This window comes from Haemaphysalis longicornis, unplaced genomic scaffold, assembly GCF_048455015.1.
Source record: "Haemaphysalis longicornis isolate Haplotype H1 unplaced genomic scaffold, Haemaphysalis longicornis Haplotype H1 scaffold_8, whole genome shotgun sequence".
In the NCBI taxonomy this organism is placed as follows: domain Eukaryota; kingdom Metazoa; phylum Arthropoda; class Arachnida; order Ixodida; family Ixodidae; genus Haemaphysalis; species Haemaphysalis longicornis.
In genome coordinates, this window is record NW_027526445.1 from 130,135,429 (window position 1) to 130,147,910 (window position 12,482).

Genomic DNA, 12,482 nt, shown 5'->3' on the forward strand with positions numbered 1-12,482 from the left:
AACTAAGGTAGTGTTAGAAATTACATACTGTATTCTCCACAACCTGGAAAACCCCTCCCTTCAAGCTCTTGCCACCTTCTTCAACAAGCACTCAGAAAAAGATGTGGAAGCACACCAATATCATCCTTATTGCCAAACTTGAGACCCATTTCCATCACTTTGTTAATTGGCGAACATTTTTAGCACATCGTTATGAAGTGACTTCAATCAACCACCTGCAACAATCTACACCTCACACTTTTCAGCTTCCATCCGTGTCCCGGCATGTGGGATATCCTTTTCATGTTCCGTGATGTGGTCATCCTACAAGCGTTCACAACCACTGCCCGAGCTGTCCTGGTGTTGGGCCTGAGGGGTACTTTTGACTTAAACCCTTGATCTCCTTGCCAACCTCAGTGATTTAAGTTCTTCCTTTCCTTTGAAACTTCCTATTGCCACAGATTGGCCTCGGCAACCTGGGGAAACCCATCTTCACACCCAAAACAAAGGGATTCCCCAGGGAGCGGGCCTATCGCCTACCCCATTCAACGCTGGCAGTGATGAAACTCCCAACTCAATTTGCAGCAATAGAGAGCAACCATCATGCCCTCTATTGCTTTCACCCATAAAGTTGTTTTCGCTTGTTTCAAATTTCCCGCATTATTCAGCGCTCGAGTGGCGTCACTCCAGCCATTTGGTGCTACTGGGTAACGTGAAGTTTGGCAAAATGAATGGCCATGAGCAAAATAGTATCTTTATTGACTTCATTAACCAGCTGTCAAAGTGTATGGCGAAAAAATGCGAGGAAAACTCAGGCTTGCGTCGGCGCATCGACGTGACGTCACATCTTTGCGGTTTATGAAGGAGGTTCCCGAGTGCTGTGGGGACTAGAGTGGCTCTAGTAGGGTCGAAGTGTTGATATGAGTGCGAAAACGAGGACTCGGTGTTCGGTCGTCGGCTGTGAGACCAGTGATAAAAGCAATCATGTGGTGCCCCAACAGCCTGAGCTGCGGAAGGTATGGCTGCAGCGGATCGGGCTTCGCACGACGGACACGCGAAAGTTCATCTACGTTTGCGATCGGCACTTCTCCCCTGACGCTTACAGCATGAACCCGCAGTTAATGCGTGCTATGGGTTTCTCGAGAAAACAGCAACTGCGAACCGACGCCGTGCCGACCCTCCATCTGCCTACCCCGAGGAATAGAAAACTGCCCAAGGGATCGGCGAGACCGTCAGCAGTGTCGTCCAGGCAAGCTTTGCCCAGGCTAGCTCCACGACTTGCTACCGACCCGGTACGTAAAGCATGCAGGAAGAAAGATGTATCCTGAGAGTAGGACTCCTCGATTGTCCCACTCGCGGCGGTCTCCATGAGAAGCAGTTCAGCATTCGTTTTTCCCATGTTTTTTTCGTGAAGGTATCCATAGAAGTCCTGAATGTCAAAGTCGACCGATTGGACGAATCACCGTTTTAAGTAGTGCCCACACCATAGAGAAGGAAATTTTTTATTTCTCTATGCCCACACTTCGGCTAAACGCAGGTTGCGTGCGAGCAAGCGACCGGCGTGTTGAGCCGGTTGAGCCGGAGAGATCTTTGGTCTGGGGGGCTACAACTGATATTAAGGTCACAGCACAATCTGTGCAGCTTACGCGCCTTTTTTTTTTCTTTTTTTTGCTTGAGCAATAAAAGGGTTTGTCGACAGAGATACATATACTGAGAGCTGAGAGTGACCGGCGTCATCTGCACGAATAAGAGGGGAGGGGGTTTCTGTGGGCGGGGAGAGCAGGGGAGAGGTAGGCAGTCGGAAGCGTCGAAAGTGAGTAGGCGTCAAAAGAGGCTGAAAGAGGACAGAATGGGGACAACGACGACGGGAAGCGGATACTTTTAAACAACGAAAGGTCCAACGGGCAGCCAATGCCGCCGCTTAAGCGAAAAATCGCCGAGTTGCAGGCTGCCGAAGCCGAGGCGGAGCGCGCCCGTCGGGCCGACCCTCGAGTGCGCGAAGCAGAGTTGGCGGCGAGGCGGGCGCGTCCAACGTATATTGATATTTTGGCTCGTCGACAGGCCGAGAGAGAGGCCGAGTTGGAACAACGGATGGTGCGTTAACTACCAGTGCGCCAACGCGGCGTTCGCGGAACAACTTTAGGGGCGTAATAACGCATTTCTGATGACCCGGTGCTGGGTCTTCCGTTAATTTTTACTCTTTGTGTTCGCTTGTTAACCTAAAATGCCCCTGAAAGCATCGTTAATTTAAAAAAGGACCTTTAATGGAATGAATTCGTTTCATTGTTCGTAAATGGCTGAAAGCTTGCAGACTTTCCATGTATGAAGTATTAGTGATGACCTACCCTCAAGCAGGTCTGGAGGGAAAATTTCATAACGGGAGCAGGTTCACTTTGATGTGTGGGGTCGCAGCAGGTTACTACATCACGGGTTGTTGTTACAGCAGCAAGCTACGGCAACAGCTGCTTGTTATTACCTGGCTGCTGCTTCCCATCAGGTGAGTTAATTACGATCACTTCGCAAGAGGCACAATTCCAAGATTGTGCCCCACTACATCATGAGTTGTTGTTACAGGCGCAAGCTATGCCAACGGAAACACCTTCTGGCTATTACCTGCTTGCTGCTTCCCATGAGGTGAGCTACATTACTGAATTCGCAAGAGGTAAAAGCTGAAGACTGTGCCCCTTCTACATCATGGGTTGTTGTTACAGCTGCAAGCTACTCCAATGGCAACTCCTCCTGGTCTTTACCTTGCTGCTGCTTCTCATGAGGTAAGCTACGTCACTTCGCAAGAGGCACAATCTGAAGCTTGTGCCCCCACTACATCATCGGTTGTTACAGCTGCAAGCTACGCCAACGGCAACACCTCCTGGTCTTTACCTTGCTGCTGCTTCTCATGAGGTAAGCCACATCACTTCGCAAGAGGCACAATCCGAAGCATATGCCCCCACTACATCATGGGTTGTTGTTACAGGTGCAGGCTACGCCAACGGCAACACCTTCTGGTCCTTACCGACCTGCTTCTCCCCATCACGTGAGCTACGTCATTTCTCAAGCAGTGAAAGCCAAAGCTTGCACCCCAGTTTGAAGAACAGAGTGCCTCCTTAAAGGCGCCATGAACACAAAATACATCTTCGTTCAATTTGGTAACTCCCTCAGCTCCATTCCAGCCAGGAAATACATTTTTTAACTCAAAAAGCACAAGACACACCGAAGAAACTTTCGAATTTCGTGCTACATTGATGTATTATAAACGGGAATAGCGTAATGGGGGCCAGAACTAAAAGCATACCTTTCAATTGCTTGCTAGCATTCACGGGTTTGTGAAATTGCCGGTCGGTACCCGCCGCGGTGGCTCAGTGGCTAAGGCGTTGCGCTGCTGAGCACGAGGTCGCGGGTTTGATTCCCGGCCGCGGCGGCCGCTTTTCTGATGGAGGCGAAAAGCAAAAATGCCCGTGTGTACGAGATTTCGGCGCACGTTAAAGATCCCCAGGTGGTCAAAATTAATCCGGAGCCCTCCACTACGGCGCGCCTCATCGCCTGTGTTGCGTTGGCGCGTTAAACCCTACAATCAATCAATCAATTGCCGGTCGGCAACCACCAACCCCACAAACGAGATTCTGCGCCGTCATTGAGAAGTCGCCGGAGAGTGGCTGGGGGAGTCACCACTGCTTCCGTTATGTCCCCATTACTTGTGTGAAGTTTGCAATGAAATTGTTATTGGGACAAAGCAGTCTTTGTAATGAACCTAACGTGTTTTGTCTTTTGGCTGCTTTAAAAATTAGTGTATGGCCAGTGTGTGCAACTTTTGCATCTCACCGCTTGGCGTTACATTTTAAAGTGTGGGCTGAACTGTTTAAAGAGTACCCCATTTCGCAGGAACCCGAGCAGTGTGCAACATGTGCACTTGCTGTTCAGGCGGGCATGCTTTCACCATGCAAGCACACAGCGTCCACACAGACTTCAGTGGAACATATGGCAAGGAGCATTGGTGAGCATGGTTATTTTATTAATCTTTTAAGTGCAGAGCGCTTTGGGGGCTCGCCTTGTCACCGTAGCTCGCTTGCTGGGCCCAAGTAGAGCCACACGGTGTTCTGTCATCGCGGCGTCCCACAGAGGCTTCGAAAGCCGAGCGGTTTATATAGTCATAGGCATTCGAAACTTGGAACTGCTGGCACTTGTCATATATGTCCCTGCTGTTTAGCGCTAAGAAAACTGCAAGTACATTTGAGGCAAAATATACGTAATTAACCAGCAACGCCCATGTTCATTCAGTTAGGAACGCTCGTTGGGTTGGTTTTTACGATTGGGAAAAAAAAAAGTGGCAGTGCAACGCCGGCACGTGCGCGTGGAAAAGCAAGCACAAAAAGAACAGAACTCCTGCTGGCGCAGTTTCAGGCAGGGGGCTTGCAAGCACTGCAAAGGCGGGAAATTTGAAATGCGTTGGGTGGTAGCTGTGCGCAGATAACGGTGCTACGGCCCATTATGATGGCGAATCGCTGCCCCGCTCTTCGGACAGCTTTCACATTGCACGGAACGGCTGTAATTTTTTGTCTCATTCCCTGCTAGTTGTCAAAGTTGCGAACCTGAGACAAGTTTTCTAGTCCAGCTTTATTTTGCGGCCATCTTTGTCTAGTGCAACTTTTTGAAAAGACCATACCTGTTAACTAGGCAGGGCTACAGCAGGCACAACTAGTAGTATGGAGGAACGTGTAAAGCAATGTTAGGAGGGCTAATTGAAGGCTCGATGTGACTAAGCCTCAGTTCAGGCAAACAGCGGAGGCGGATCCACATCAAGCTGCTTTTCCCTATAGTTTTTTTTTTTACTGTGGCTGCTTCGAATCGCGACACAAGGGCTGCCGTGAGAAATAATCAGAAAAGAAGCCACGAAGACAGCATACAACTTCATTTTATACAGTGGATTTAGTGTTTTAGAGTGCCCTCAGTGCTTTCTCAGCAGTTATTTGCTGAGTATTTTAAAAATCAAGGGAAAATTTCAATTCTGCTATTGCATCGCATGTTTTTTGCAGGGGCGGGTCCAGTTGCTTAGTTTGGGAGGGGGGGGGGGGGGGGGGGGTGTAATGCTGATGAGAGGGTCGAGGAGGGTGGGACCAACCAAAATGTCATAATTTGTTCTCAGTTGCACACCAAGTGCTTTTTCCATCAACATCTTGCAGAAACCATGTGTCCAATCTAAAAAAGGCTCCCTCCTCGCTATGGTGCTGATGGCTGAATAAGCATTGAATGACCGTCTACTCCTTGAAGGGGAAAATTGGCCGTTTGGAGAAAGCGATTAGCACGCTTCCGCTAAGGCAGTGGTTCCGTTAGCCAGTATCACACCTAACAAAAAGTTAGAAGTGAGAGGTGCTTTGTTTGCCACGGACAGTGATAGCTGGTCCCCGTTGCGGTCTAAAAATTACTCGTGCTAAAAAGTCAGTGTCGAGGGGTGTGGAAGGGGGGGCTAGGGACGTCAGCAGTGATGTATTGTAGGCAGGTACCTAAACCTGAGTTGGTATGTTGACTCCGCGTAGCGTACTGAAATTGACTGAGATTTTGGTTATTGCTCTGAATGTGCTGCACTGAAAAAGTAATCGCACATACTTCGTCCGTTAAAAGTGCTTCTTTGCATCTGAATCCACCAAACGAATGTTAAAAAGTATGCAATACATATGACATAATGCATTTGATATTCAGATATATGTACACAGGCAATGCAATGCTATGCCACCTGGCCAAGGTGGCAGCATTTCGTTATGTTGTTCCTCCGCAATGGTCCCTCTTCATCTCAGAGAGCGCGCTTGCCCGCGAATTTTCTCTGTTCGCATGTCTTTGCGCAGCTTGTCGACATATTTATCATCGTAGTTGCTGGACTCGCACTTTTTATACAGCGCAAAAAAAAACAAAAAATATCGCAGCACGGTTGCCAAAAAACCGGCCAATCATGGCCGGTCTTAAGTACGGAACGACAACTGGCCCACTGTCGAAAAAAACCGCTCAGGCCGGTCAAAAACTGGGCAGGTGGCAATCCTAGTTACAGTATTCCTGTCTGCTTTCAACACATGACTGTCTATGGAGGAAGAATGGGTACAGAAAATGGCTGTAACTCGTGTTCTGTCGAAATGATTCAGAAACAAATTGCAAGAAAATCAATTTAGAATTAAGGCTAAGGGAAATATGAGTATGTGTCTATATTCGATCAATGTAGTAAGTCAGCATACATAATTCAATTAAGTTATTTACCAACACAGCTTCACTGGTTTTCCGTCGTCACAGTGGTGGAAGGGCTACAATTTTTTAAGGTGAAAGATTTTTTTAGTGGGGCTGATGGCATCCTGTCAAAAAATGGATGCAGTTCCCCATAGACCAGTTGGTGGACCGAAAAGCTCTAAGATCTTTGGACACACAATGCATGTGTGAAAATGGCTTCTATTGTGTCAGAAAGGTTACTTGAGAATTGCAAAAAAGGAAGGGATCCAATGGTTCTAAGGGTTCTAATGGTGGAACTAATCTTTATCGTGACTCTTTCGTTCCCCGAACAAGCAGAGACGGGAACCACCTTCCCACCATCATCGCTTCCATCACGGACATTAAATAACTTCGCTATCACCCATCAAGAATTGCTTTAAATCAGGGGTGGAAGTGCTGCTCCATTTGCACCACACTGCTCCAATCCACTTTTCTTGCTCCATCCCACTCCAAAAGGCAGAATTGCACCGAAACAGCTGCAAAGGGGCGCCGCAAAATGGGAGGCAACTGTGAGGTGAAGTTGAATGCCATTCGCATTGTGCAAGGAGCTGTAGGCACTCATTCGGTCAGCTGTCACTCGCAATGTGGCACACTTGGTGGACTCCTTAAAAGAATGCTCGGAGTTTAGAGTTGCTCATCGCAATTTCCCGTTCTCCAAATGGCGGCGCTGTTTCACGGGACGGGAGTGGCCTACGGGTGCGGGTGAATTCACGAGCTTTCGCCCGAAATGCAACTTCACCGCACAGCGCATTGTGCCGTGATGCATACGTAGGCACCAGCAATCATTGCAATCTTTGGGCTTAGGGTAAAAAGCAATAATTAACGTAGTTTTTATTGTTACATCTTATTTCATCTTATCTAGAGTGCGTCTGTCATTCCAAAGGTTAGATGCGGCTGTGCCTTTTTGACCAGGATGAAATAAAGGGCGATGCTCTGCAGAAGGGAGAGGGGAGATTCTGTTAAGCTAGCAACTATCTGCAAGTTATCAGCTCCGTAGGTGTCTTGTCCAATGCTGCCTGTTTCGTGCGGGTAAGGGGGAAGGAGGAGCGTCCTCTCCCCCATTCTCCCTCCACAAAGAAAACAAGTTGATAAACGCTGGTGCGTTCATTATTTGGATAAACGCAACACACTTTCGCAGAATTTTCGCTTAGTTACAAGCGTGTATATTACTTGGTCAATAATGCGAACAATACAGTAGGATATTTTTTTATTTGTTTTTAAACGTGAACATTTTATTATTTTTACTTTCTCTGGAATCCAGCCAGGTGTAGTTCAGATTATCTCTAGGTAATTTTTTTCCTCTTTCAGGTTTCTTTTATTTGTCTACAGTCTCGTTAGGTGTAGAATGAAGGTAAACTTTCTATTTGAAGTGCAAAACAGACCATTTCGCCTAGCTCTGGTCTTCTGCTTGTTTCTCATGGCTGTAATAGTGTTGTTTTTCACTTGTCTGAAGTGTAATTAGGTGCCGCTGTGTAAAGCATCCCTTGTCTCTAGTTTCGTCTTGGTGATTACTCTCTCAGCTGTGATGCTTTAGTTCTGGGGACGTATATTTTTCTAACTTGTCGACAAAGTGGTCTACTCGGTTTTGATCGAATGTTGAGTAAAAGCCATTTGAATATTTCTTGTGCTTGCCAGAAATGAAAAACTGGAAATAAATGATGTTTAGTTCTAGAAATCTGTTCCCAAACAGACTTGCACTGTTTCGAAATGCGCCTTTTGGTGCTCCAAAGTTGCTCCAAAGCTCCTCCAAAACAGCATTATTCCTGCTCTCTGAGCTACTCCAACAGGCTGAAGCCTGCTTCCACTCCTGTTTAAATCTATTGTTTGCACATTTTGTTGTTGTTGTTAAACCTTATACCCCTGTCACAAGGGCACTTTCAATCGCAATTGAAGTGAATCGCGATCGAGTTTTCGAGCGCGCTCGACGCACTGCCGCTGCTACACGGCCCGTTTCAATCACGATCGAAAAGTTGCACCAATTGCACTCGTGTGCCCTAGATGGCGCTAACATTGTACTTGCGGCCAGCGTCTGGTAACTTCTTGTGGTCGTAGGTATACGTAACTATGTAAATGTTACCTCACGCTTATGTGGGGCAAGTTATTTGACACAGTTTGTAGCGTTACTTGAAGTTTTCACCTTCTGTGTCATTACTGAGCGGGTACGAAAGTATCACCGTTTTCGTTCGATCGCGCTTGGAAGCCTCGATCGTGCTTGAGAAACCAGGATTGAGTTCGAGCAGGATCGAGTTCGATCGCGATTAAAACTGCCGTGTGGCATGCGCCCGATCCGGATTGAGCTTGATCTGGATCGACTCAATCGCGATTGAAAGTGCCCGTGTGACAGGGGTATTACTTCTTTCTGTAATTCCTTCGGGCCCTGAAAGTAAATAAATGAAATGAAATGAAATTTTCACAGGTACGCAGGCTTACCTGGGTATCAAGTTGCTGGTCTCAGTGAAGACGCAGACCTGGAGTGGTGACGGTCGACTGGAGCACTCCAATCAGCAACATCTTCTTACACCATAAACAAATCGCAGTTGGTGAGTTAAGGGAGGGTAAAAGCACCCACCACACTGTACCAACGTTTATTCATATGCACCCATTGGCCATGCCTGGCAGTGTCATCACGGTGGAGTCTTTAAGAAGGACTGGCCAAGGGTCTGGCAAGGCAGAAGGGCCTGGTTATCACCAGTGCAATAGCAAGATGTATTTTGCCTCAAATTGACGCCCAAAGCAGCCACTCCCTATAGGCTAGCTAAATGGGATGCTGTTACCACGCCAGTGACAATCTACGCAACCCGCTTTTGACCGTTTGTGAAAATGCGTCGGGTGTTTCAAGGGCTCTTGCTTGTGTGTGAACATCACTGAGTATTAAAGGGGCCCATAATGCATCACTCCTGGCCATATTACGTCACTGTATCGTGAAATTTGAAATTTTGGAATAGTATTTCTCGCATTTTTTAAGGTAAAAAAAAAGTGGCTCTTTTGCGGCTGAAATGTAGCCGAGTGAGTTGCCAAAAAGTAGCTTTTCAAATTGAACAGACTTTTGTATTGTTTTCTTGGTCCCTTTGAGTACATGAGTGGCAGCAGCTTGTCCATTTCTGGTGACTAGATACTGTCTGACACCTAATGCCTGTAGCAGCATTTGCGGCTGGAAAGAGTGCTGGGGCTGCTTGCTTGGCAGGCCCAGGAAGTGGGGAAGCAAGCAGTTTACTCTAGTCTGGTCGTTATAACCAACGTTTGGTTATCTTTTGCGAGTGCCACGTGCGAGCCTGGACGACGCCGGACGCTCCCCGTAAAACGTGCAGTCACGTTTATGATAAACGGCAAGAGTAACTATGACCCTGGATTTTTTTAACGCAGTGTCTAGAGTTACGTCCGACGGAACCCAAAATTGAAAACTAGAGTTACGTCCGACGGAACCCAGAATTGAAAACTAGGGTTACGTCCGACGTAACTTTAAGCCAGTTTCTAGAGTTACGTCCGACGTAACCCAAAATTGAAAACTAAAGTTACGTCCGACGGAACTATAAGCCAGTTTCTAGAGTTACGTCCGACGGAACTATAAGCCAGTTTCTAGAGTTACGTCCGACGGAACCCAAAATTGAAAACTAGAGCTACGTCCGACGTAACTTTAAGCCAGTTTCTAGAGTTACGTCCGACAGAACTTTAGGCCAATGTTTTGAGTTCCGTCCGGCGAACGTAAAGCATTAAAAAAAATTACAGCTAACGGCACCAAATACCATGACGCTCCATAGGTGTAATCTGTCACTTGTACGATACACGACGTACGATGTACGATGCAGCGCTGTGGGTTCGAATACCAGCTGGGTTGATGGATTTTTCAATTAAATAATTCAAAAAAATTTTTTTATTTATTACAACCTACCCGCCGTTATCGCTTGAGCTGTGCTTCACGTAGATAGCGCGCTGCGCTCGCGCTCTGCTTCCGCAGAGAGACTCGTTTCCGCTCCGTCCAATGCGCCGTTCCCACTTAGAGTCGGTAGAAGCGATAGTATAGCTACGTCATCTACAAACTCAGCCAATCTTTCTCCCCTTACTTCTAACTCCTCTCCAGCCTGTATTTCTTTTTTAGTGTATGGCATGCGGTTGCGCCGGGGGAGTTTTCTGCGTACACGGCAGCGCCGGATGTTCCTTTCGCGTGTCCATAAAAAGCTTCGCTTTAACATGTCGTGTATGACCAGCATTTTTTTCTTGCCTTTATTGTAGCAAATCGAGGGTCCAACACGTCAAGTATTCATCTTATTCCCCGTGCGTTTGTTTTTTACATCGAAACTGTATATCGCTAGGATACAGCAGGTCGTCCCCGTGGACGGAGACTAACGATTTTCAGCGGCGGATATATATACTGGGTGTTTCCGGGAAGGCTAAGTAATTTTTAAAAATAGGCTTTCGGAGCTAAAATTGTTTTAATTGCGCCAAGTGAACAGGAACCGTGGCGGGAGCTATAAAACAGTTTCAATTGCGATTTAGGGGCATATACTTAACTAGAAGTTAATTAACTTTCTATTTATTCTAGTTAGGAGCTTGGTTGTAATAGGGAAATTGTAAAGGATCATGAGTCCATCCGATATCGATTATTAGATTTTTGAAATTGTAATTGCGTGCAGAGCCACAGCGCTCAGAACCTCAGCTCTCCAGATGCGCACAGCGGGCTCCGTGCGGGAGCTGAGCGCCGCAAAGCCACGCCCACGCGCTCATGGCACTCGGAGCTGTACACGTCACGCGCACGCCGCGCTTTTTCTTCGGCACGAACAGAGGCAAGGGAACTAGTTTTCATTGAACTTTCTCGCCCGCCCAAATGGGAGTTGGCATCATGATTGCCGAGTGTGGCCGAGAACTGCCGCCGTTTGCGTGCGGCGGTCACGATTCATCCGCAGATAATATATAAGGAAATACAAGTAAAAGAAACAGAACATTGTAATCCGGAAATCTGGCTATTAGATGCTTTTCGCCTGTTCAGATGCCCCTTGCCTCTGTCAGACGTAACTCTAGAAACCAGCTTAAAGTTCCGTCGGATGTAACTCTAGTTTTCAATTTGGGTTCCGTCGGACGTAACTCTAGAAACGGGCCTAAAGTTCCGTCGGACGTAACCCTAGTTTTCAATTTTGGGTTACGTCGGACGTAACTCTAGAAACTGGCTTAAAGTTACGTCGGACGTAACCCTAGTTTTCAATTCTGAGTTCCGTCGGACGTAACTTTAGAAACTGGCTTAAAGTTCCGTCGGACGTAACTCTAGTTTTCGATTTTGGGTTCCGTCGGACGTAACTCTAGACTCTGCGTTTTTTTAATGACGCCACACACCGCACACATTACGGCCAGCAACAACAGCTCCACTGTTACAACTGCGTTTTGTGGCAAAGTACAACAGCTGGTATTTTGCGCTGCCGTGTCTGTTTGCTGTCGACACCCTTTTCTTGGTGGCTGTTAACAAACGAACAAGAGTTTCTCTGCAGTGCACATAAGTGTGCTGGAATGGGCCTAGAAGCGCTTAACAAAAAAAAGACAACGGTGAAAACAAGGGAAGACACCACGAGGGCTTTTCATGGTGTCTTCTCTTGTCTTTGTCCTTTGTCTTTGTCTTTTAGTTCCATTCAGGTGTCACCAATAGGCCCAAACCTCGACCCTTTTGAACTTCAATAGGTTGAGTGAACTTTCTTTTCTCTCTCTCCCCCTCTCTTGCATATTTCACAGATCACCACCCTGCCGTTACGATGTCGACACACATAAACTAAAAAAAACAGAGAAAGCGCTGTTTCAGTGTGTGACACAGCAGTGGGTGGCTGATGAGGACCTTCACAGTCGGCACGTGGCAAAGCCTGCTGAACCGTTGCTGCTCAAGATCATGGCACAAGGCAAGTTCTACTAAACCGGAGCAGAAGTTTTCGGGCAGTTCTACAAGTTCTTGAAAGATAGCCTGTGCCGTGGCGTTTGGGCTTGGCGGTCTAGAACGTCCACAGCAAACATTTCACGTTAAAGCCGAAGGAGAACTTGCACAATGGCGTGAAACTTGGGGGGAAGGGGAACACTGCTCTCTTCTGCTTTGCTGAAATTTTCTTTTTAAGCGGTGTCCGGCTGGCATTGCCTAGAATCCTTGTGCATTGTTGGCTGTGGCTGGTTGATGTCACAGTGCTACCTGCCACTGCAATAGTTCCCATTCTGCAGAATTGCTCCATTTATACTGTTTTTGTGGGAGAAGAATGTTGCAGCAGTTGGGGCCTTTCGTGCTAAAGACA

At 47.2% G+C, this 12,482-nt stretch overlaps 1 protein-coding gene across 4 annotated transcripts; it reads left to right on the plus strand.

Moving 5' to 3' along the window:
- The first annotated feature begins 808 nt into the window (after positions 1-808).
- Positions 809-12,071, plus strand: LOC144148874 (uncharacterized). Of its 4 annotated transcripts, none has more exons than XM_077680392.1 (9): positions 809-1,271; positions 2,423-2,476; positions 2,554-2,613; positions 2,691-2,750; positions 2,821-2,880; positions 2,954-3,013; positions 3,859-3,970; positions 8,642-8,765; positions 11,941-12,071. In XM_077680392.1, the coding sequence occupies exons 1-8, from the start codon at positions 900-902 to the stop codon at positions 8,749-8,751; spliced, it is 888 nt and encodes a 295-aa protein (XP_077536518.1). In that variant the 5' UTR covers positions 809-899; the 3' UTR covers positions 8,752-8,765; positions 11,941-12,071. The 4 variants fall into 4 exon arrangements, with proteins under 4 accessions (XP_077536518.1, XP_077536519.1, XP_077536521.1 ...); XM_077680393.1 differs by having other exon boundaries at positions 2,426-2,476; XM_077680395.1 differs by lacking the exon at positions 809-1,271 and adding an exon at positions 1,757-2,073.
- The last annotated feature ends 411 nt before the right edge of the window (positions 12,072-12,482 follow it).